Source organism: Taeniopygia guttata, chromosome 8, assembly GCF_048771995.1.
Source record: "Taeniopygia guttata chromosome 8, bTaeGut7.mat, whole genome shotgun sequence".
NCBI classification, from domain to species: Eukaryota; Metazoa; Chordata; class Aves; order Passeriformes; family Estrildidae; genus Taeniopygia; species Taeniopygia guttata.
Window position 1 is genome coordinate 20,995,511 of NC_133033.1, and position 23,206 is coordinate 21,018,716.

At 42.8% G+C, this 23,206-nt stretch overlaps 2 protein-coding genes across 8 annotated transcripts in view; one reads left to right on the plus strand and one right to left on the minus strand.

The window, feature by feature from the left end:
- Positions 1–9,277, plus strand: part of GPSM2 (G protein signaling modulator 2) — a 26,688-nt gene extending 17,411 nt beyond the window's left edge. For both annotated transcript variants that reach the window (XM_030279334.4, XM_072932600.1), the window contains 12 exons: positions 23–158; positions 608–750; positions 1,245–1,368; positions 1,624–1,739; positions 2,773–2,928; positions 3,720–3,828; positions 4,231–4,360; positions 4,681–4,748; positions 5,677–5,853; positions 6,598–6,760; positions 6,900–7,117; positions 8,539–9,277. In XM_030279334.4, the coding sequence (XP_030135194.4) occupies positions 23–158; positions 608–750; positions 1,245–1,368; positions 1,624–1,739; positions 2,773–2,928; positions 3,720–3,828; positions 4,231–4,360; positions 4,681–4,748; positions 5,677–5,853; positions 6,598–6,760; positions 6,900–7,117; positions 8,539–8,703 (1,705 nt within the window). In that variant the 3' untranslated portion in view covers positions 8,704–9,277. The remainder of the gene's footprint in view (positions 1–22; positions 159–607; positions 751–1,244; positions 1,369–1,623; positions 1,740–2,772; positions 2,929–3,719; positions 3,829–4,230; positions 4,361–4,680; positions 4,749–5,676; positions 5,854–6,597; positions 6,761–6,899; positions 7,118–8,538) is intronic.
- On the minus strand, positions 6,461–22,995 carry CLCC1 (chloride channel CLIC like 1). 6 transcript variants are annotated; one of them, XM_030279340.4, is made up of 12 exons: positions 22,857–22,995; positions 20,989–21,144; positions 19,203–19,295; positions 18,275–18,382; positions 15,644–15,865; positions 14,397–14,537; positions 13,168–13,261; positions 11,994–12,091; positions 11,769–11,915; positions 10,888–11,169; positions 10,073–10,312; positions 6,461–6,742 (listed from the first exon to the last, which is right to left on the minus strand). In XM_030279340.4, exons 2-12 carry the CDS (start codon positions 21,133–21,135, stop codon positions 6,734–6,736), a joined length of 1,581 nt encoding a protein of 526 aa, XP_030135200.4. In that variant the 5' UTR covers positions 21,136–21,144; positions 22,857–22,995; the 3' UTR covers positions 6,461–6,733. The 6 variants fall into 6 exon arrangements, with proteins under 6 accessions (XP_030135200.4, XP_030135199.4, XP_030135201.4 ...); XM_030279339.4 differs by having other exon boundaries at positions 22,827–22,982; XM_030279341.4 differs by having other exon boundaries at positions 21,004–21,144; positions 22,827–22,981.
- Between the last annotated feature and the right edge of the window lie 211 nt (positions 22,996–23,206).

Here is a 23,206-nt window from a genome sequence, read left to right on the forward strand (position 1 = left end):
TACTTAATTGCTGCCATTTTAGGACAATTGGAGATCTACTGGGAGAAGCTAAAGCTAGTGGGAACCTGGGCAACACCTTAAAGGTACTTGGGAATTTTGAAGAAGCTATTGTTTGCTGTCAGAGACATCTGGATATTTCCAGAGAACTTAATGATAAGGTAAGAATTGTGCAGGAATTTGGATGTAAAGTGCTAACACACATTCCTGAACCCTGTGGTAAGGAATGTGCACCTTTTAGAGGGAAATAGTGAATATTCAATTACTTCTTCTAGGCAGTATGAATCTATTAATTGGACTACAGCTGTTTGTAACTGAAAGACTATAGGTCCAGGTTAATATTACCCTATTTTGTGGTGGTTTTGTTTGTTTTTAATTTAATTTTAATGGTAATTGACCTCAAGAATATATCTTGCTCTTTAAAAAGAAGTAGTATGCAAAACAGTTGGATTGAGGGCTATGACTGGGTAGGTGATAGCATGTTCAGAATGGGCAGAGTATTGACAAGTAGTTAAGGAACTTTTTCCCATCTGTGGATTGTACAAATAGTTGTTGTGACCCAAGAGTTTGAAGCATGAAATTTTAATGCCTTTTTCCACTTCTGGTTCAGGTTGGAGAAGCAAGAGCACTGTATAATTTGGGAAATGTATATCACTCTAAAGGGAAAAATGTAGCTAATGCAGGGACTCATGATCCAGGGGAACTTCCAGATGATGTGAAAAATGCTTTACAGAAAGCTGCAAAGTATTATGAGTAAGTAGTGGCTTTAAGTGTTGGGGGCTGGGAGGATATGATCATGTAGTTCATTAGAATGTGGGAGATCTGCAGTGCCATGAGCTAAACTATGGAATGCTTATCTGCAGAACTGAGGTACCTGTCAAATTGTTTTTTTGAACAAGACAGTGCACTGGTTTTTATCATGCCCTCACTTGTACTGTCCCTGACAACCCTTAGAAACCAGCAGAGTTCTTCAAACCAGGCTGAAACAGGACCTCATTATGCCTGTGTGTTTAACAAGAGGGCAGCACACTGGCTTGAGTAAGAATGCAGTGGAGTTTGGTATCTCACAGAAAGTATTTCTTACTCAGATTCATGGTTACTTAAAGGCCATTAAAATAGGTCAAAGGAGAGTATCTCTGCCTTTTCCTTTATATAAGAATTTTTTAAATTAGTATTTAAATTACTGTGAGAAAAAACCCAAACCTTTTAAAAGTCACTATTCTCTTTCTCACTCTCCTCCAAAACAGGGAAAACCTGTCAATAGTAACAGAGCTGGGTGACAGAGCAGCACAAGGACGTGCCTTTGGAAATCTGGGAAACACACACTATCTTCTGGGCAACTTCAGGAGTGCAGTTTTAGCCCATGAACAGGTACAACAATGTGCTAGTAATGAATTCTGTCCTTGCAGAATATCAGGTTGCTTCTGACCTTTAGTACATGTGTTGTGTTGGCTCTTGTTGCAAACTTTTTAATGCAGGTTTTAAATCTTAATGGCACGAACTTCAAGTTTGGCTGTTCTTATAAAGCATTGTTGACCTAAAGATTGCAGTTTTTTAATGCATTTCTGCATGCAAATGTATGTCACAAAATATAAGTAACTAATGCAGTTGTTTCACATTTTTAAGCGTCTCCTAATTGCAAAAGAATTTGGTGATAGATCAGCAGAAAGAAGAGCTTACTGCAACCTTGGAAATGCCTACATATTCCTGGGGGAATTTGAAACTGCTGCTGAATACTACAGGTGAGTAACTGCTGATAAACACAATTTATACCATTTGTACAGTTTACTTCTGTTGCGCCCGATACTGTAGCTCACTATGGAACAGCCATTGTTTCAACATATACTTTAGAAAAATTTCCAATTGTTTAGCAAAGAAATTTTTCCTTTGTTTATTTAACTATTCTGGTTCTTTTAAGGGAGGGGCAGCATTAATGCTTTTTTTTTTAGCTACTTTGATACTTTAAGTAGTTTCTTTGCAGTGCTGTAGACAGACATCTTTCACTAGGCATTTATTCCCATTATTCTAGAAGCAGGCATTACTGTCTCAGCTCTTAGTGAGTTCTGGAATGATGTGAGTAGCTTTCCTACCCTGAGATGGGTGGCTGCCTCAGGTGTGCTCACCAGCTGAGAGAGCCGGTGTACAGCAACATCAGTTTACATCTTTAGGCTGTATTCTCAAGCCAGACTTGTCTTGATCTCTGCACCACTAAGCAGTTGCTGCTGTACCTGGAAAAGTAAAAGCTTGGCTATACACCTATACTGTAAAATACAAGTACAGGTGTTATTAGCATCTGGGATTGGGACTGGGATTTCAGAGCACACCTGTTCTTAGGGAGAAAAGCCTCAGTACTGAGCAGATCCCTCTGAGCACACAAATTCTTCTTGCCCAGCATGGCTTGGCTGGCTTGGTGAGTATAGGCCTGTCCTGCCCCTGCTGATGGGAACGTAGGTATTGTAACCCTGCTATTAAACAGTGCAACCTGCCAGGGAAACTCCTACAAATCATTAATGAAGCAGTAAATTAAAAGCTGCTGTTTGAGGAATCTGCCTGCTCTCTAAAGAAGTAGGCTGCAGTGGAGGGGAGTGGAAGACTTTGCAATTGTGAGATTGTAAGGGTTTACAAGATAGTAATTCATTAACCAATAATTTGCTAGCCTGCTACCCTAATTTGTTGAAGTTGCATAACTGATTTTCAGTTGTGCATGTGCACTTCTGAAAGCTTTTCCTTGTGCTGGTTTCTGAGGTTTCTGAGCTGACTGACCCTCTCCTGCAGGAGGACACTGCAGCTGGCTCGGCAGCTGAAGGACAGAGCTGTGGAAGCACAGGCCTGCTACAGCCTGGGGAACACCTACACTCTGCTCCAGGACTACGAGAAAGCAATTGATTATCATCTCAAACATCTTGTGATTGCTCAGGAGCTGCATGACAAGTAAGCCCTAAGAGATTGTTTAATTTATGTGTAACACTCAGAGAAACTCCTGTTACCTTTAACTCTGCTGTCATTGTTCCCCATGTGACAGCTGCATTAATGTGGATTCTATCAATGCTAGGCTTTGGTTTCATATGGAAAACAAAAATTACTCATAATGGTATTTCAGCTAATGAGTCTGAGATGAAAGACAAATTGATGAATGACTGTTTCTACATCATCTCCTGTCAGCACGTCTGTGTAAACTAAGGAAAAGAAAAGCAGATCTGTCTTTCATGAGTTCATTATAATAATTCACCCTACTTTCATAAGAATGCATGTTCTACTTGTCCGCAAGTTAATAATATAGAAAGGGATGGGGGAAGGAGAATAACACAGCAGCAAGTAATGTTTATATTACAATACTGATTTCTGAGGCCCTTTTTATAGTGTTGGGTGCAACCATAGTTTTTTTGCACCATTTAAATGTACCTCTTCTTAAGTCAGTAAGAATATGGATGACCCATAAGGCATGGAAACTGAGGAGGAGCAAAGTAGGTTATACAATGTCCCATGATTACAAAATGAACTTGTTTGCTGTGAACTTAAAATTTTTGATTAAATTTGTTCTTATTTATGTATAACCAGATCACACTTCTTTAAATACAATATTTATTATGCTGGTGGTAGAATGGTCTGTGATGATTACCTCCATTTTTTTGGCCCAGTAAATTACTTTGGCAGTACTGTGAAAACCTGACCTCTGGTGTTCAGCAGGTAGAGGTGTAATTGCAAATGTGTGTTGTTCTCAGGATTGGGGAAGGAAGAGCATGCTGGAGTTTAGGGAATGCCTATACTGCTCTGGGAAATCATGACCAAGCCATCCACTTCGCAGAAAGGCACCTGGAAATTTCAAGAGAGGTATGATTTTCATACTCCCGTTATTTTGCCTGTTGGTTTTTGCTCTCACTCACAGAGGTTTTATGGAGGTATATGCGTGCATCTGATTTTGAGCTATGGAATGCATTTTCAGTTATTCCAGAGACAGCTGATTCCATGTTATTTCAGCCAGTCAGTTCCTTAGTTCTGGTGTCACCACTCACAATGTCATCATGGACTCCCAAGTTAGTGGCCTAGCGGAGATTATTTTAGGCTTTTTTATGTTACCTGTTGTTACTTCTTTTAAAAGATGTTCTCAGTCTTCAACCAGGAAAACCTTTTCAGCCTTCTTCTTTCAGAAGTCATGGGAACAAGGATTGCTTTACACATACACATGTGAGTATTTGTTAAGGTAATACAACTGCTTATTTTATTTGCTTGAAGGTAGGAGACAGAAGTGGAGAACTCACTGCCAGACTTAACCTCTCAGATCTTCAAATGGTTCTTGGACTAAGCTACAGCACAAACAACTCCATGATGGCAGAAAGCCACGCAGTGGAAAACAGTTTGAATGGTATGTGCCTCTTTCTGCAGTTGTTTCCCAACAGAGAACTTGAAAAAGAATCTCATTTGAGTTCTTTACTGAGTTGGGGTTGAAGCAAAGTTTGCTTGGTTTTCTCCCCAGCAGCTAAAAAAGCTTCTTGCGGTATTGGACCCCTTTAGCACCTCTTTTTCTGGAGGATTTATATTGTGAATCACAGGTTACTGCTTAGTTTCTCTGTGTATTCTAATTGTGTCTGTGTCTTGGACCTTGGACCTTAGATGAGTACAGCCACAGCTTGTCAAGTGACACCATAAATTTTAATAATAAAAAGATTAAATTGTCTCTTGAAGGTGGCAGACCAAGAGGACGCCGTTACAGTATGGAGAACATGGAACTTATGAAATTAACACCAGAAAAGGTTGGCACTTTGTTTCTTTCTGTTCTGCTGCTGAGATTGCAGTGAAATATTTCTGAGGGTGTGCTGAGGTGCCATTTGCCTCCCTTTTTAATTTAGTTGATCATAGGAGCTCCATAACAGCAGATCTAAGGATACTAACAAATAATACTTTTGTCACATAGGTAACAGCATGTGACAGGTAATGGCTGTAATGGTTTGTGGGAAGTTTGTTTTATTCCCTGCACGAATGAGAAAGAATGGGGTTCTGTAATCAGCATTAAAGGAAATTTCATCTCTTTATAGAGATGGGTTGAGGTTGCAGCATGAAAGTAATTCAGAAAAAAATTCCTAAGCTTTAGCTTACCTTTTCTGAACACTTTTTCTTTGGGTGCAGTAATTTTATAGGGACTTAAAATACATGTTGTGTATTTCACTTTGAGATTTCAACCAACTTGCAAACCATCAGAATCTTCAACCTCCATCTTGAGTAAGGATGCTGCTTCAGAAATGTTATAGGCAAAACTGCTTCCCCCCACCCCACAAGCTCAGAAATCTCAGTGGGAGTTCCTGATTAAAATCCTTGTGTCAGTCTGTGAGAGATTTCTTTTACATTCTGCCTTACAACACTGGGCTGGCAGTTCTGCATAAATGATTCCAGTGGCAGACTGAAATTGGTGTTTTCCCCTCCACACTGGGATATCTAATTCCAGTCTCTTCAAGTGAGGCAAAGCCTGTTATGTTAATCAATAAAGTCTCACAGCATGTGTAGTCAGTACAGCTGAAGTCAGCAACGGCGCTCAAGAGTCTCTTTGGATACATCCTTGTGGCTGCAGGAACAAAATAGTGTAAAACTGCCTCATTTTGGGGAGGAAAAGCAGCAGCAAGTAAGAGCTAACAGTACTGGTAAGTAAAATCAGAAGGTTTAATTTCCTGACTCTTGTTTTCTTAGGTTCCAAACTGGAACAGTGAGATTCTTGCTAAACAGAAGCCACTGGTTGCCAAAACTTCAGCAAAACTTCATTTTGTAAATCGACTAAAAGGCAAAAAGTACAAAAACGGCACTACCTCCAAAGTTTTGCAGGATGCCAGTAATTCCATTGATCATCGACTTCCAATCTCTCAGAGGGTAAGTGTGGTGAGCTGTAGATCATGGCCTTTACTCATCTTTGTGTGATCAGAATTGTGGAAAACACCTTCTTGCAGCTGTCCTGTTCAGTTTAACTAGATTTAAACACCATGGCTCTAAACTGATGCAGAATCTGTCATTCTACAGCTCTCTACTGAAACATGTTATTTGTGGTGGATTTTTTGAAGTTAGAAATTTTACTTGCAAGCTCAGGTTTAAATCTTTTCTAGACTCCAGTTCTCCAAACTTAGCAAAATCTAGTTTTTCTGATTCAGGCAGTGGGAGATATTCTGGACATACTTTTTAGGTTATTTACACTCTTGGGAGAAGTCAGTTGAAAATAAAAGAACTGAGTCGTTTGGTCATAGACCTGAGGAGACAATGGCAACTGTTCATTGCTGATCTTGTTTCTTTTTCCTCTCATGGGCATTTGGGGTTTTGTTGGATTAATGGTTGAGATGGTTGAGGAGGAATAACTCATTTTACCATGATCAGAGCACTGTTTCTTTCCACTTCAGCGAACGAGACATTTCTAATATATTTCACTCTCCAAAATGCTGCCTTAGCATTAGCAACTCCTCCTTGAATAGATCTCTGGCTATAGAAATGGTTGACTAAAAAAAAATTTATTTAATAAATTTCAGATACGTAAATACCACACATAGCACTGGACTGAAACTCTGATGCAGTTGTCCCAGCTGTAGGCACTCTAAGGTCAAACACTCTAAATGTTCTCCTTTTCAGAAAAGCAGCCGTGAGACAATGGCAGACGAAGGGTTCTTTGATCTGCTGAGCCGGTTCCAGAGTAACAGGATGGATGATCAGAGGTGCTGCTTCCAGGAGAAGAACAGACTCTCAGCTGCTTCAGTGGCAACATCCTCTAGTCCACCTAAAACAATGATAAAATGTAATTTTTTAAAAGTAAAATCTGTATTTGACTCGAGTTTTTCCAAATACTATTTTCAAAATGCATTTGAATGCGAGACTCACTACAGCAATGTTTCACTCCTAGGCTAACTCTAACTTGTTCTGTCTGTCCTGGGCAGCCCTTTCCACGTCGGTCGTGTCCCCGCACACGGAGGAGTTCCTGGAGCTGCTGGCGAGCTCGCAGAGCCGCCGGCTGGACGAGCAGCGCGCCAGCTTCAGCGAGCTGCCCGGCCTGCGCCTGCGGCAGCGCGGCAGCCAGCCTGCGCTGGGCCGCCTCACGGCCAGCAGCAACAGGGACCTGGACGACGACTTCTTCGATATATTGATTAAATGCCAGGTGAGAGCTGAACAACAGCTTCCTCAGCTTCTGTCCCTGGGGGCTTCATTTGGGCCTCCTGCTACTGAATTCCTGCAAGGAGGCCACTGTGTTTTAACATACGTATTGATCTGACAGGTAAGGAAGGATATAAGGGAACAAAAGGTTAGGGTTGGGGTTTTTTTTTTAATTATCCAGTGTCTAGTAAGTGTAATTTTGGTATTTATACCACAATAACTATTAAAAGTAAGAAATGCTTAAAAAGTGAAGAAAAACAAGTGAGGCTATTACAAGGAGTATGTAAAATGGTTTTAAGTGTTTAGACCTGGCTTGCTAAAGAGGGCACGTAATACACCAGTAATCCTGATTTATCAACTAAAAGAATCCAGTATCCAGTTTTGGTGGTAAGATTGGTCATCATTCCCATGAGAGTAAGTTTCCATGATAGTTTATAGCAATATACAGGTGAGGTGACTGGTTTTCAATTAGAGCATGTGCATATACCAGTTAGACCAAAAAGAACTAAAAAGATTTGCTGGTATGTCTGATTAGTTGATAAGCAGACAAAAATTCAAAATTCAGATGCTGAGTTTTCCAAAGGTCAGTAAGTATGGTAGCCTGGCTGAGAAAGCAGCACCTGGGATTGAGTCCACAGTGACAGTGTTCATGAGCCTGCTGAAAGACCATGTTCTGTTATAGCAGCTTGTCTGTTTCCTTCTGTGAGTCAAGCAAAGAATCTAGAAATATTCTCTTTTAGGACTGGAAGAATATTTATAATCTCCTTTGATCAGGATGGACTGCTTTAAGCAAGCACAGAAGGCTTGGTGCCTTTGAGCCTTTTTGTCTCAAGGGTGCCTGTACCAGGTTCAGCCACGACTGAAAGCTGTGCTTTTCCTCCTGTGCCCACACTGCCCTCCACCTGTTCCTGTGGGAACATCACTCCCCAGCTCGGGAGCAGAGCCCAGCCGGGTTTGCCACCTGCTCTGTAACCTTGGCACTAAACTGTACCCAGCTGCACAGTGTGGAGCCAAGGGGCCTTCAAGAAGTGCCTTCCCAAATCTCACACCACTGCAGCCATTCTTTAGTCCCTGTGTAAGGAGAGGAAGACAACCATATTCCTGGTGTATGAGACCAGAAATACCCTGTACTAATGCTTAAAAATCTCCTTCTGAACTAAGAACTCTTAAGTCTTATTCTGCAATATGTCAAAGAACTGAACTGGGGGGTTTATTTTAAGACATATGGGACAAGTGGGTCATTTTAGTTACACTTGGACTCTCAGTAATTTCATTTAGCAAGTTTAACTTGAAACAAAACTTAAATCTCTCTACTAGCTTTAAATTTGACATCAAATGCTTTTAGTAGTTTTTTCACTTAATATTGTTCACTTACTCCATATCTTCCTGTAAATATGCAGCTTTTATTGCTTGGTCTGTCTGTAGGGTTCCAGACTGGATGATCAAAGATGTGCTCCTCCAGGAGCTGCCAAAGGCCCCACTGTACCAGATGAGGATTTTTTCAGCCTGATTTTGCACTCACAAGCGAAGAGAATGGATGAGCAGAGAGTCCACTTACCCTCAGCTATAAAGGGACCCAATTCCAGCTGAAAACCGAGGAGGCCTGTACAGCAGCATCCTAGGGATCATTCTGGTTTGCTGGAAAAGCACACTTGCCTTTTTTAAGATGACTACAATGAGTAGCTTTGTCTCCTTTCTCCTGATTTTCACAGAAATAGCAGCAGCATCACTCTGGTGAGCTGTAGTTAGCGAGCTGGCCCTGCTGTTGCATCTGGCAGCTGCTTTCAGAGCAGTGGCTGAGGTACTGGTACTGTGTCTCCCTCTTAATTGCCTCTAGTCTATCAAAATGATTATGATTTTTTTTCTCAGTCAATTCTTTCATTGCTCATTAGTGGATTCTACCACTGTCTCAATCTAGTGCAAGACTTAAATTTTTATGTTCTTTTTAAAGAAAATTTGATTTTTCCCCCCTGATTTGTATTTCCTGAAAAAAGGTCTGTTTTCTTTTATACTTTTTTTAAAAAAAATAATTTAAAAAAGAGAAGAAATAGCTTTAGTATTTAGTCTCTTTGGAGAAACAGAGTTTGGAAGAAAAAAATCATTTCTATAAAAAAACTAAACCCTAGTTTTAATTCTGTTTAATAAAAAATAGTTTTTTCAAGCACTATGGTGTTTTGGTAATATTTAGCTGTTTTCTACATTAATTCAGAACAGTTCTGCAATCAGCAGAAGTTGAGTACTTACTTTCAAGAAACAGCTGCTCATGCTGCTCTACAGCTTGTGTGATACGTGTACCACACCACGGTACCAGGGAATCAGAGGGGTGGTGGGCACTGGGCACCATCTCCCATGGGCACCCCAAATTTCCAGTGCCACACAGAGGAAATGCACAGGTGCTGCTTCCTGTACCTGACCTCAGCTCCCCTCCAGCTCTGGCTCAGGACTGGGGAGCTGGGCTGGCGGAGTTCTGGGGAACAAACCCTGCAATGTCCATCCCCAGGGTAGCTCCTGGTCCTGGCCCGGTTCAGCTCTGAACTGCCCAAAAACCACCTGCTACAACATCAGGTTCTCACTCTCTGCAAATCATTACACCGGGAGGAGATCTGTCAGCTGTCCTAAAACTGAGCTGACAAGAACCAAACAGATTTTAAAGAACATAAACCCAAAGCCAGACCTGAGACATCTAAGCTGGGAATTAGCATTATGGGAATTACTCAGAACTTATTACACAAACCTGATTTCCAACAAGCAGCAACAGCCCAGAAGCCCGGGTTCTTCTGGCCACTTAAAGGTGTGTATCATCTTACTTAACACCTTTATTTCAGATTCCAGACAGAGTACCCTCTCCCAGGTTTTACAACCCCACCTAACAGCTTACTGATGTTCTCCTCTCTTCTACACTTGAGAATGAGAGCAGAATTAGCAAGTACATGACAAGTAAAGCTTAGACAAAACTTACAGCAGAGCCTGGGTCTTGTCTTTCCTGGGAGTCATGTAAAACACTCTTTTTCTTCTCTTCACAAGGTTCCGTGGCAGAACTTTTCCGTTCGAGGTTTTTATTAGGCTCACACTTTTCTCCAGTCTCTCCCTCCACTTTTCCTGTCTCCTGTTTTTGCTCCTCAAGTGCAGCTGCTCCAGTAAGGTTTTCAGCTTTGAGCGTTTCAGGTCTGTGAACTTCACATTCAGTGTACAACCTGTTCTGCAAAAAATTAATAACCTATTAATAATAACCTATTAAATAGGTTATTAATAATAACATATTAATTAAGCAATCAAAAGTGACAGCATCTATTGTTTCAAGTGCATCCCAGCTCAAGGGGTAGGGCTCACCCAAAGCATGACCGGTATTTTTTTTTCCCCTCAGGAAACAGAATATGTAAATAAGCCCAATATAGAGCATAAATCTGTTTTGAATTTTCTGTAGTTTACAGGGAAGTCAGCACTGCTTTTTTCCTCCACATTTCTTCTGTGGGTTATCGTGACTGACCAGGCTGACATACATACTGATCTCTCAGTAGTTTCTTGCCACAGTTAGCCATTGCAAGATACTTTTCCAGAAGAAACACATCCAAGACACCTCTATCAAACTGTTCTGTAGGGGAACATGGAGTTTCTTAGCTCCTCTCTCCCTCAGATCTGGGTGTAAGCCTGTTGTTTAAATGTGCTCTAGCAGGTGCCATTGCAACCTGCTCAGTTTAATGCCAGCTCCCAGAGCACCAGGAGACAGATCAGGCTCTGCTCTGTGGGACTCTGGTACCCGTGGGACTCCGGTACCTGTGCATCCGGCTCATTGCTGGCGTGTGTCGTGTCCGGGCTCCTGCTGCTGCTGGCCACTCTCAGCCTGGGGAGAGGCCTCGTGGCAGCGTCCCCTCTGTCCTGGTGGCCTCTGTGGACACAGGGCTGCTGCTGCACATAGTACTCGTCTGCTGTCCTCCCATCGTACTGCCCAAAGGCTATTTGCTCCTGCTCACCAGCAGGCAGAGGAAGACTTTTCTTCTGAGAAGACCTTAGGTGTCTTAATGCAGATACTGATGATCCTGCACCATAGCAAAAAGTCTGGGGGAGAGGGAAAAAACCCAAACTGAGCAAAACACCAAATACCTGCAGCCTATGGTTTTCACACAGATTTCCTATCGTGTATCTGGAAGACCCTGAAGGAAAAGCTCAGGTGAAGAGAACGGCTCCAGCTCAAGCTTTCTGCAGTCTGACCACGCTGCAGGAACTGCCAGGCTAGATGCAGTTTATTGGTAGTGCTACATTAAAGATGTTTAAGGCTCTAACCCAATGCCTTTGTGTTAAATGCTAACTACACACATCACAATGTAATGACTCAAAGAAGAAATGGGAACTAAGGTGCAATACACTGTCAGAGAATCTAAGCTCTTAAGCAGTTTAATGCTACTACATCTCACTTGGGGAGTGGGAGAGGAATACAGTTTGAATACAAAACTTGGGGTTTTTAATTCCTAGACCAGCTGTAGTATGAAGCCTTTGTCAAGAAAAAATTCCCTTGCAGAAGTGATTTCTTGGTGCTAAGAAATCTGTTCAGCTGTACAAACAGGAAATATGTAATATAATAGATACTTAAATATAAAAACATTTAATATTTAAAAAATAAAACTGAGCTTCTAAATGTAAGATGAATGTATACAAACCAGGACACCCAGAGCCATCGTAATGAGCACTGGAACCTGCAGAATTAACGGAATCTCCTTCATAAGTGCCTTGATGAATTCACCAATACCTTGTCCTATTTCCTTCAAAGGCTCAGTTACAAAGTTGGTGAAAGTTACTGCCAAGGCCTAGAAAATAAACAGAAAACCATTGTTGTCACACAAACAACAACTTAGGCCTTGGCATTCCCTTTGGGCTTGGCATACCTTTGATGGTGGAACCATATAAGCAGGATTCACAAGCAGAGTTTCATAATACTTCTTACAGGGATCATCCTGAAATGTCCAGGTACTTCTAAGCCATTCTGAAGTCAAAGCAGACACATGCTATTACTACTTAAAAAGATATTTTGTGACACAGCAGCAATACAGAAAGGAGCATTTCAGTTACAGATCATATCTCTTCTAGATATGGTTCAAAACTGAGATTTATTTTTACACATTTGAGATTAGCGTGGCAGTACAGCTTATCCAGTCAAGGGGATGCAGGAAGGGGAGGGAAGGCTGGAAAGAAAGAGAAGAACCTGAAGTTTTCCCATGTATAATCAAGAAAGCTCTTTAGATGAGATCAGTCCCCAGAAGCCTCAAGGAAAAAAGTCTCATCTGTGGAAACTATGAACTTGCACACTGTGTTCCCAGCTACTGACACAGCATGATTCTGTGTTACTGCTCATCTGCAGGGAGATTGAACTTGTCTGCTTTGCTTGCTGGATTCAAGGGTCTGTTTTAGTTACAATCAGAAGTCTTACTTCTTAAGGGAACTTTTACACTATAAACAAGTGATTCATTACATCAGTGTTTCTATAGTTTGGTTTTACTGCAGTCAGAATGTAAATCACTGACATGTAATAAAAAACAACAGAGTCAAGAAATTACACAGGAAGACCATAACAAGCACTCTTTAAGAGCTGCCACCCTTCATCTACCTGCTATAGCATTGGATAGAAATAACACCTAATAAAAAAATCAGATTTCTGTGTAAAATAGTAACACCTGAACAAACAATTACAGATCCAATTTCTGAAATCCATTGGACTCACAGGCCTGATACAAAAAAAAAAAAAATCGTTGTCCTGAAGTCTGGCTGCCTGTCTTTAGTAAATGGCACTGAATGGTACTGGGGATGGTGGCTGGAGAAGGATAAGTTACAAGAAAAAGAAGTAACACCATGACATACCCCAAGTACAGTGCTGTGATCAGCTCTCCTCCCAAGGTCTAGAAAACAAAGTCTTATGGGATGGGAAAAGGGTACAACCATGTAATCGTGTATTGAAAAGAATACCCTGTACTACCCATGAAGAAATCCGAGTATCCTGGGATACTATGGATTAGTATTTTGTGATCTTAACTACTACTGTAAAGCACCAAGACAAGAACTTACCCATGAGACTTCCATACCACTCCAGCTTGTCAGCACAGACCTTGTCAAACTCCCCCATCTTGGCCATCTCTGCCTGGTGCTGAGCGAAGGCCAGCTGCAGGGACAGCAGGGAGGGAACACTGACTGAGGTGGCTGCAGCCAGAACTGCTGCTCCTCTGCTATCTCTGCTTGCTCTCAGCAGCCTTGGGATAGTTCCCCACATCAGTGACAATTTCCCTCCCCATTGTCCCCTTGTAATGACAATTCCTCATGTAATATGTGTTTAGAAAAATTTACTACCTAAAAATTTAATGGAGTTAAATTCTAAGGACTTCCTAGAAATTGACAAAACCCCTGAGATAATGGCAACCTCCAAGTTATTCTCCAAAAGGAGTCTGAATTGTCAAAGGACTAGACTCCAATATTCAAAGATACAAGTCCAAGGCAAAAGTAAACTGATGACATCTTTCCTTAAAATGTTTCTGGAATAGAGACACAGCTGTCATGTAATTAGTAGCTACAACATTGTCTTTTGTTTTCAAATAATTCCTAAGAAATACCTGTATTTATTATAGTTCTGCCTTAGTGTTTGCAACTGATAATCAAAATGGAAAAATTCAGTCAAATCATCTGTTCCAAAACTGATATTCTTCACTGCCTCAATCCAAGCCTTCTGCATGGTATTCCAACCCCATCCAGAGCCATCCCACTCTCCAGCACTCTGCTACCCCTGGGTCTGACAAGCTGCAGTTCAATCCTGATTGACAAGATGTGAGGGCAGATTTTGTGGCTGGGCTTTGATCTGGTATCTTAAATTCCTCCTCAGTAAAACTGATCTGGTTGTACCATCAGCCACTTATCACCATTTATGAGGCATTTATCTGGTCCATCACATGAAACACAGTTTCTACCAGGGAATCTTAAGAAAAAAACTCCTCTGAATATATTTCTGTATACCTTTTCTACCAAGCTGCTTTAGTCAGAGGTTACATCTGCCTTGCCCATGTAGTGAAACCAGAGTTCTAGCGCTCTCTGAATTTTGTGCACCTCTACAGCAGAATATAGTTGTCAGGGTTTCTCTTGTTCTTTACGCCTAATACACCCATCTACACAAAAATGAAAATGTTTATCCCTTTTTTCATTTTACAGTTAAAGTTGTATGTAAAGTAACCCAAGGAACTAAAACAATCTTAACTCCCTCATAACTGTAAATTTCTAAGCCAAAAAGCCATTAAGAGTCCAGAACTTACCGTATACAAGTAAAACCAATTCCATACAAAACTGACGAGAAAAGTTAGAAATAAAACATGTTTCAGCTGAACAAAGCGAAAAACACATGTCCACAGTTCTGTAGCCATTACAATTACAATGCACACTAAGCACAAGAGCACCTGAAAAAGAGAAAAAATTATGACCTATATATGCACCTTTCCAAGCTTTCAGTACACATGAAGAAACTTCCAACATTTGTTTTTACTGTCATTTATACAGAATAGCTGAGAAGTTTTTCCTTGTTTCCACAGCCCATCTGAGCAGCACAAGGCAGAACAACTTTTGTGGCAGTACTAATATTCATCCCTGTCACAGTCTTACATTGCAGTTGCTCATTTGTTTCTTGTGATATTTAGTTATTTCTTCGTTAAGGTGTTTGTTACATTAGTGACCACACTTCTAAATTCTAAATTGGTGTCAGCCAGTACTTGAGCAATTTGTGCCTGCTCTGAACCACAGAACAACTGCTGCCAACTCCTGCACCTTGGTAAAGAGACAAAGTTACAGTTTGGGTACCAGCAGCAAGACTTTAAAGAAGTACTCCAAAGTGTCTTTTCACCTAAGGACCCCTATCAGAGGTCACTGACAGCCTGCTTTTGTCACCTGGCTTCCAGGGGCCCCTCAAATCTAGACAGGCTACTTGCAAGATTATGTCAGCTTGTAAAAATTTCTTCAGAAAGCTTCAGCTTCTTAGAGATCCCCAGCTTAGCACTTTACAATTCCCATGGTCGTGGTGTCCTCTCTAACCCTATACAATTTTTTTCCACAAAATTTGCAAAAGCCTCTGACCTATAGGAGTTTAAATATATACTTGTCTCAGTATATATTTCAACTCTTGGAGAAGCCAACAGCTTCAATAACTAAATGAACAAGAGACAAACCTGAAAAATCTGTAATGCATGAGGTGTCAGTTCTACTGGTAAGAAATTGGTAGAGCATAATGAATCTTGCAGCACAGATATAAAAGACAAGAAAAAAAAGCACACCAGAAAAAAGTCCCAAACCAAAGCTACAGTAGAGAACAGATGACCACAGAAATAAAAAACTTGAATTCCTTCTTAAAGCAAATACATCTTTCAGCAACCAAAAAAAAAAATTATTCACTAGAAGTATGATGGAAAGAATGGAATTGCTTTATCTGTGGAGTTAAGATGGTAATATTAATTGACTAGCACAGAGAAACTGAAAAGCAATTAAAACCAATAATCAACCTTTAATCTCTTACCCAAACCAAATGATATAGATTAATTCCAAAGGTGTCTTCAAATCTCCACCGCCAAGCTTGATAATCATGGTGCTTAAAGTTGACCAAAATATCACTCAGTGCCTCATCCAGGGCACCTGGCTGCCAGGCTTCCTCACTGACAAACCTGAGGATCTCCAGGTACGTCTGTCTTGTAAGAATGATCTCAGCATCATAATGGACATGGTCCATATCTTCCCCAGGCTGAATTCAAAGCAAAGCAAACAATGGTTAAAAGCTGCTTATTTGGAAACACAAATGCATCCACAGGCCAAACCTGACGATATTCTTTCTGTACCAGCACCCTTCTGAAGCAGACTGCAGGATGAAAACATGGGACAGGGGGCACACTATCATTCTATAACCTTTCTGTTAATCGAAACTACATGAAACAAAATTCAACTGGTTCGTAATCCTTCAATTCTACAGAAAAAAAAAAAAAACTAAAAAAAACCTAAACTATCTCACCTATTACTAAAATTTCAGGACCAGTGGTCATTAACAAGTAATAATTACACATACACTATGTGTGCCTCAGACACAGTTGGATAATACAAGATATTAAAAACTAAAATAAGAAGTTTTACATTGCTAAATGTAATGTTCCTTACTTCACAGTAATTGTGCTTAGTGCTAAAGATCAATTCTTCTACCTCTGAATAAACAAAATCTCCAAAGACAATATAATGAAAGTGCCCAGCCAACAACTGAAGTATCATGAAGCCACTCACTCCCTCCAATATCCCTCCTGGTAGGGAGGAGAATGAGAAAAAAGGTAAACCTTATCAGCTGAGACAAGAACAGCAAACAAAATAAAATGTGATGGTAATATTACTAGTCATGAAAAGAGAAAGAAGGAAATAAAACCCAGATGAACAAACGGTGCACAGTGCAACTGCTCCCCAAGCTGACCAAGCCTGTCCTCCAGCAGCCATCAGCCCCTCTGAGCCAACTCCCCAGCTCATGCTGAGCACAGCAGCCATGGTTTGCAGTGTCCCTGTGGCCAGCTCAGCTCAGCTCTCCTGGCCACGCTCCCTCACAGCCCCTCCTGCACCTCCTCGCTGGCACGAGGCACCGAGAAGTCCTTGACTTGGAGAAAGCACCAGTGAGCAACCACTGAAACACCAGCGTGTTATCAACAGAGCACTGACACTGAATGCAAAACACTGCACTGCACCAGCTTCCAGGAAGAAAATTCACTCTATTCCAGCTGAAACCACTGCATGAAGAAAGTAATATGGTGATTCTTGGACGGAAACTCTAATAAGCTACTATAGCTTGATGGAGAGAATCACAGAATGGTTTGGGGTTGGAAGGGACCTTAATGATAATCTAGTTCCAACCCTCATGGTCAGGGAAACCTCCCACTAGACCACATTGCTCAAAGCCCCATCCAGCCTGGCCTTGAATGCTTCCAGGGATGGGGCATCCACAACTTCTCTAGAAAACTTCTTCTAGTGTCTCACAACCCTCACAAGCAAAGAATTTCTTCCCAGTATCTAATCTAAACCTCCTCCCTTTCAGTTTAAAGCCATTCCCCCTTGTCCTAGCAAGGCACACCCCTGTAAAAGGTCCCTCTTATAGGCCCCCCTTTAGATACTCAAAGGGTCTCTAAAGTCTCTCCGGAGCCATTTCTTCTCCAGGCTGAACAGCCCCAGCTCTCTCAGCCTGTTTTTGTAGGAGAGATGCTCCAGCCCTTTGATCATCCCCGTGACCTTCTCTGGACTTGCTTCGACAGGTCCATGTTCTTCCCTACACTGGGGACCCCAGAGCTGGACACAGCACTGCAGGCTGGGTCTCACCAGAGCAGAGGGGCAGAGTCCCCTCCCTGCCCTGCTGCCTGGACTGCTGTGGATGCAGCCCAGGGTGCAGTTGGCTTTCTGGCCTGCAAGCTCATGTTGTCAGGTTCACCGGCACTCCCAAGTCTTTCTCCCGAGGGAGAGTCCCAGTCCATTCTCCACCCAAGCCTATCCTTCTTCCTAGCACTGCCCCAGCACATGTACAGGACCTTGCACCTTGTCTCACTGAACTCCATGAGTTTTTCAAGGACCCACCTCTCAAGCCTGTCAGGGTCCCCCTGGACACCACTCCATCCTTAGGGGTTTAGTTAATTCTATCTGGGCTTTAGCTTTCCTAACCTGATGCCTGCCCCTGCTTGGACAATCTCTCTGTACTCCTCCCAGGTTACCTGTCCTCAATTCCACCCTCTGCAGGTTAACATGGCAGACCTACAGTACAGGCCTTGTAAGTCTACAACAAACAACCCAAATCTGGCTCCTTCCGGTTTCCAACCATTAATGTGACCAGAACAAGGTCACATTAATGACAGACCAGTTCCTATAGCTGCATTCTAGCAAGAGATATTTAGATACATTGAATTCACAAACCCTTCCTTTGGAGGCTTTACAGATGAAACAACTGTGCCTCCTCAGCAGTACAGGATGAGTACTCCTCAGCAGGACTTCTATCATCTTTGCCATTCAGTTCCCTTCGTTTAATTTAAAGTACACCAGCATAATTACTCAATGCTTGGTAACTCTGAAAACTACATAAAGCAGTAATGTGAATTCATTTTAATTAAGTATTTTTTACAGTAACTGTTCAAATACTTACAAGGCCGAGTTTTCCAGCTTCATTTAAAATCTTATTCAAGAATCGCTTAAAAATATAAAAGCTACGGCTCTCCTGAGATTTGGCATTCCTCTTCTCACACTCTGCAATCTGCAATTGTGTAAAAGACACTTTTAGTCACTTTGCTCAAACCAGCTTCTTCATAAGAGAGAAAAACCCCCAAATATACCAACACATTTAACTCAGGATTAGCAGGGGCACATTTCTTTAGTGATTCCATGATTAGACAAAAAGCATATGCAGTTACTGAACATGCGACTTTCCATGGAACTGGCCAGTACTGGAGATTTCACATCTGCTAGTATTATTCAAATCCTGACTGCAGTAAAGCTAGAAACAAATAGAAACATCTGGATCTCCTTACATTTAAAGTTTGCATCAGGAAAAAAAAAGAGGGAACTGCCAAAAAAATTGAAGGAACTAAAACAACATTAAAATGACACCTATCCCATTGTGGATCCAAATGACTGAGGGTAGTAAGGGCCCCAGTAGCTACACAAGCATCCCCAAATCCTGGAAGGGCTCTGACAGCAGCACCTGAGAGCTGCAGCTCTGCACATTGCCCCGGTCTCTGTGCCCACAACCCACCCCTTAAAATCAAACAGGACTGACCAGCTTGAGAACAGCCTGGGGTAATCAGCATCACACCTTTAAACTGTTGATGCTGGACAGAAGCACTTAGCTCCTATCAATTTTGTTACACTATGAAACATGTCAGGAAACAGACCCTTGTAGGCAGCACAACAACTTGAAAATTAATTCAAACCACTTCCAGTCTCTCCTCTGCCTAGAGGTTCCCCTTCCATAGAGAATAAATTATGCCAGAAACTCACCTGTTTGATACTATCCAGAAAAGCATCATCAGAAAGCACAAACTATAAAACACTGGAAAATATTCTGAAGAACAAACCTTGTGTTGCAAGGAGTCTATTGCCCTGGAACAACGTGAGATTTCAGCACTGACTGTATCCACAGCCTCTTCCTCAGTGTCATGATAGTTTGGCTAAAATTACAGAAGAAAACCATACTTTTAGAATCCAAGAATTTGACCAACATGCCCTATTACATTTCTACAGTCACATCACTTTAGAAGGAGCAAAGGAGCTAAAAACTGAGTACAGATCTTTGCTGCTGATACTCTCCCAATGACACTGCAGTTACCTCTCTGCTGTTATTTTAGCATTCAGATGGACAATTGCTTTGAGTTTCTCTAAATGTAAGCTGCCTTCAAAAGGTGAGGTCTTGCCTGTCCTCCCCCTCTTGCCCTTTCCCCTCCTTCGAGTGCTGGTGATCCACAGAGTGCATCAGATTAGATAATGGCACTGGCTACAAACTGACTCAGCAGGCAAAGGGGCAGTTTTCAGCCAGGTGAATTCCCAGACCAGCTGGCCACGCCACCAGCCAGACTGCAAGTAAGCACAAACCCCATTCGGGGCTGCCTGCCTTTATCTACGCCAGAGCACTCTGTTTTCTGCTCATTGCTCAGGCCCGGTCGGAGCAGCGCTGCTTCTGCACAGCCACGTGTGCACACTGAGGGAAGTCTCCAAGAGGAAGCACAACAGCACGTGAATCAGTGAACTCAAGCTGAGACAAAGTTTGATTTTGGGGGCTTGAGTGAGCCACATAGCCTGCCCACCTGAAAACTCTCTGCAGAGCAGAAAAGAAATCCTGAGAACATGGACTAACACGAAGTGGTAATTTGTTTAATTTAAGATGTAGTTCTACTTTTGCAGGACGCAACAATAAAACTACTACTTTTTTTATAAAAGTTGAAGCAGTTGGGCTCCAGACTTAAAGATCCAAAGCTTGCTGCTGGATCTTAAGGGTGCTAATGACTATCAGGTGGACTTGGAGAAGTTGGAGGTTGATGAGGAAAGCTGTGAAGAGCAGTAACGCACTCTGTGTAATCTTTTAAGCTTCAGAAAAAGATGCTCTGTAGTATTACTCAAGAATGTAAAACCAAATTTGAGAGCTAAATAATGGCAAAAATCAAGGGTGCCCTTATAACCACCTCCAGTTTACATAGCCATGTGTGCACACATGAACAAGATAACCAACATGCATCTCATGAATTTAGAGTCCACTCCTCATACAACATAGAGACAATTCATCTTGTTAGAACTGATTTTTTTCCTAGTTCATCTTCTCTTCAGTGTTAATGATTCATTCTGACCTTTCTTCTGAAAATTGAGGCCCAGCACTACAAAACACCATTGATATTCACAATAGTCCCACACAATAAATGGAAAACTGGTTCCTATTGCTGTATAAAATACAGCAATAAAAAATAAAACATGATAATTAACTCCTCCAACTTTTATCAGCTAGGAACCTGATTTTCAAGATATTCAACACTATATCTGAGAAATTACAAAGAGCTCCTTAACCCAGTACTTCTCAGAGCAGTAACCTGTGGTGCCACAACCTGCATAAATCAAGCACCACCTGTGGAAATACAAAAAGTCTGCTTGATATGACTTGATCTGAGTGCAACAGAAGTTCAGCAGGGAAAGGTCCTGAGCTAATTACACTATTTTTTCCCTTGCAATTTTAACCATGGACACAGAGACTTTTCTGTGTATGAATTCAGATAAAACATAATAAGCCCTTCAAAACAGCATACTGCTATCATTATTATTGTCACTGTTTAAAAGCACTCTTCCAACAGCATTTTACATTTTCGGAGAGACACACACCCTTTCTTTCTCTACCTTATAAGGTCTTCTCATTGTGCCTGATGCTGCATCATAATTGAGCATATCTGTGGGGTCAATCCATTCATCTTCTTGAACGTTACAGCTCCCCACAAGCATAACTGCACACAACACCCAAGGAAAGAGCATCCTGTATCACTGTATAGAACAAGAAATTCAGGTATTTAGGTCAGGGTGTAACATGCTGTACGAAAAAAACGAAACAATCTTACATGAAAAAAACTACGTGGAGCTTTTAAAAAAACTCAGTTCTCCATTAAACAGGTTTAAACTCACTTCCATATTTTTTCCCAAGGAAAATCTGACAATAACATGCACAATTAAACTGTATTATGAGTGGATCAATACCCCAGACTTTGTTATCAGCAGGTGTAGCACAGAGTTCAGTATTGCTAAATATCATAAAACGGTGCAGAACTTCACCACAAGGGCATTATGTTAACAGTAAAGCAAATTTTGCTGTCACATTATTAGGAAGATTTGGCAGAAAAACTCCCCTTGCATTTCAGCTGTTCCTCCGATACCAGAGGGGCTGGGAGTGGCTGTGCTTTGATTCGAGGGATGGCCAATTCAGCACTAAAAAGGGAAGCACACAGCCAGTGCAGCACTGTGGGCCAGTCCCATTCAGTAAGAACCACCACAATCACAGATTCACAAGCAGCGAGACAGACACACTGTGAGTCTGGTCATGTCCAACAAACCCTCCTGGCCAGACCACAGTCTGGAAACGCCCAACAACCCTCAGGTGCAAAACTCTGTAATTCGCTGAGCAATAGAAACGCTGGATTGTCAGTGATAAACACACCGCCCGCAGGAGCACATGAACACAAAAGAGTATGAGCAATGAACCGACAAAAAATACGTTACAGTGGGAGATGACTGAAAGCAAAATCGCACAGCAGCCGCCTCTCTGAATTCCCTGAGGCAGCGCTCGTGTCCGAGCCCGACCCAACAGGAATTCCTGCGGGGGAGGCAGGAGGCACAGCCCGCCGACAGACCCAGGATACATCGGTGGAGTCTCCTCTGACCTCCGCCCCTCTTAGCCTGTATTTATAGGGTTTTTTTGAGGGAGGGTAAAAGGTAGAGTTTCAGTTGATGCGCTTCGTATTCAGGCGCAGCTTGAGTTACTTTAGTCATACATGTAAAGCATGTACCTGTCTTACTTCATTAGCACACGCTGAGGTGTGGAAAGTGATATATATTTTGGAGTTAACGGAGCAACGTCCAGGTTTTGGTCACCTTTTGGGTCACTCCTTTGGCTTAGTTTCCCTTGGCAGCACTTTTAAAAAAAGAGCACGGCCACAACACCTCCTGCCATTCCACTATGCTCTGCTCCCTCTCCGCGGGCGATACACCGCGCTTCCTCAGAGATCCTGCTCCTGAGGGTGCAGGCAGCTCGCCCCTGGAGCACTACTGCCAGCGCTCACATTCCCCCTTGATGAACTCTGCTTTTCACTATTTTTTCACGAAGGGGTCAGCACGACCGTCCCGCAGGACTCAGCCTGGCCGGCCTTGCAGGGGTCCCTGCCCCGCCTGGCGCCACGGCCTGGCCTCCACGGCGCGGCTCCGCCAGGCCCCGGGCCCCGCTCCGGCGCGGCGCAGGCCGGCCCTGCCACCCGGGAGCCGCAGGAGCCCACAGGGCCATAACGAAGCGGCTCCGCACGCTTCTCCCCCGCCTTCGCCTCCTCCGCGGCGCACCTGACAGCGCTCCGCCGGGACACGCAGCCCTCAACCCCTCCCCGCTCCTCCTCGCCCCGACACCGCGCAGGCCCGGCCAGGCCGCCCGCCCCGCCCGCAGCCCCGCTCGCCGCCCGCGGTACCTGAGGGGCCGCGGGGTTCCCGTTGCTCACCCGGAGTGTTTTCCCGCGGCGGGGCCGCCCCTCCTGCCGCTCCCCCGGCGCCTCCGCTGCCCGGCCGGGGCCGGCTCCGCCCAGGAAGCGCCGCCGAGCAGCGGCCGCGGCGGCCCCGCCCCGCAGGAGGAGCGGCGGCCCCGCCCCGGGGCGGAGCCGCGCTGAAGGCAGGAGGGAGCGCTACCGGCGGTAAAAGGATGGCTGTAAAACCACAGCCGCCCTGTAAAGACACAGCTGGGAACAACAGTAATGTCAGCAAATGACTGGTGCTATAGATATACTAATTTAAATAGATTGACAGCTTTGACCACAGAGAAACAACTAGAGAAATGCTATTTTCCTCCAAAGTA

What these genes read in the sequence shown, in the direction of transcription:
- CLCC1 (XM_030279340.4), bottom strand. Translation starts at nt 21,135, where the DNA reads ATGCTCTTTCCTTGGGTGTTGTGTGCAGTTATGCTTGTGGGGAGCTGT. An exon ending in TAGACTCCTTGCAACACAAG is followed by an intron (nt 18,383 to 19,202) that starts GTTTGTTCTTCA and finishes ACACAATTGCAG; the next exon opens with ATTGCAGAGTGTGAGAAGAG. An exon ending in GCAATGAGCCGGATGCACAG is followed by an intron (nt 10,313 to 10,887) that starts GTACCGGAGTCC and finishes AATTTTTTGCAG; the next exon opens with AACAGGTTGTACACTGAATG.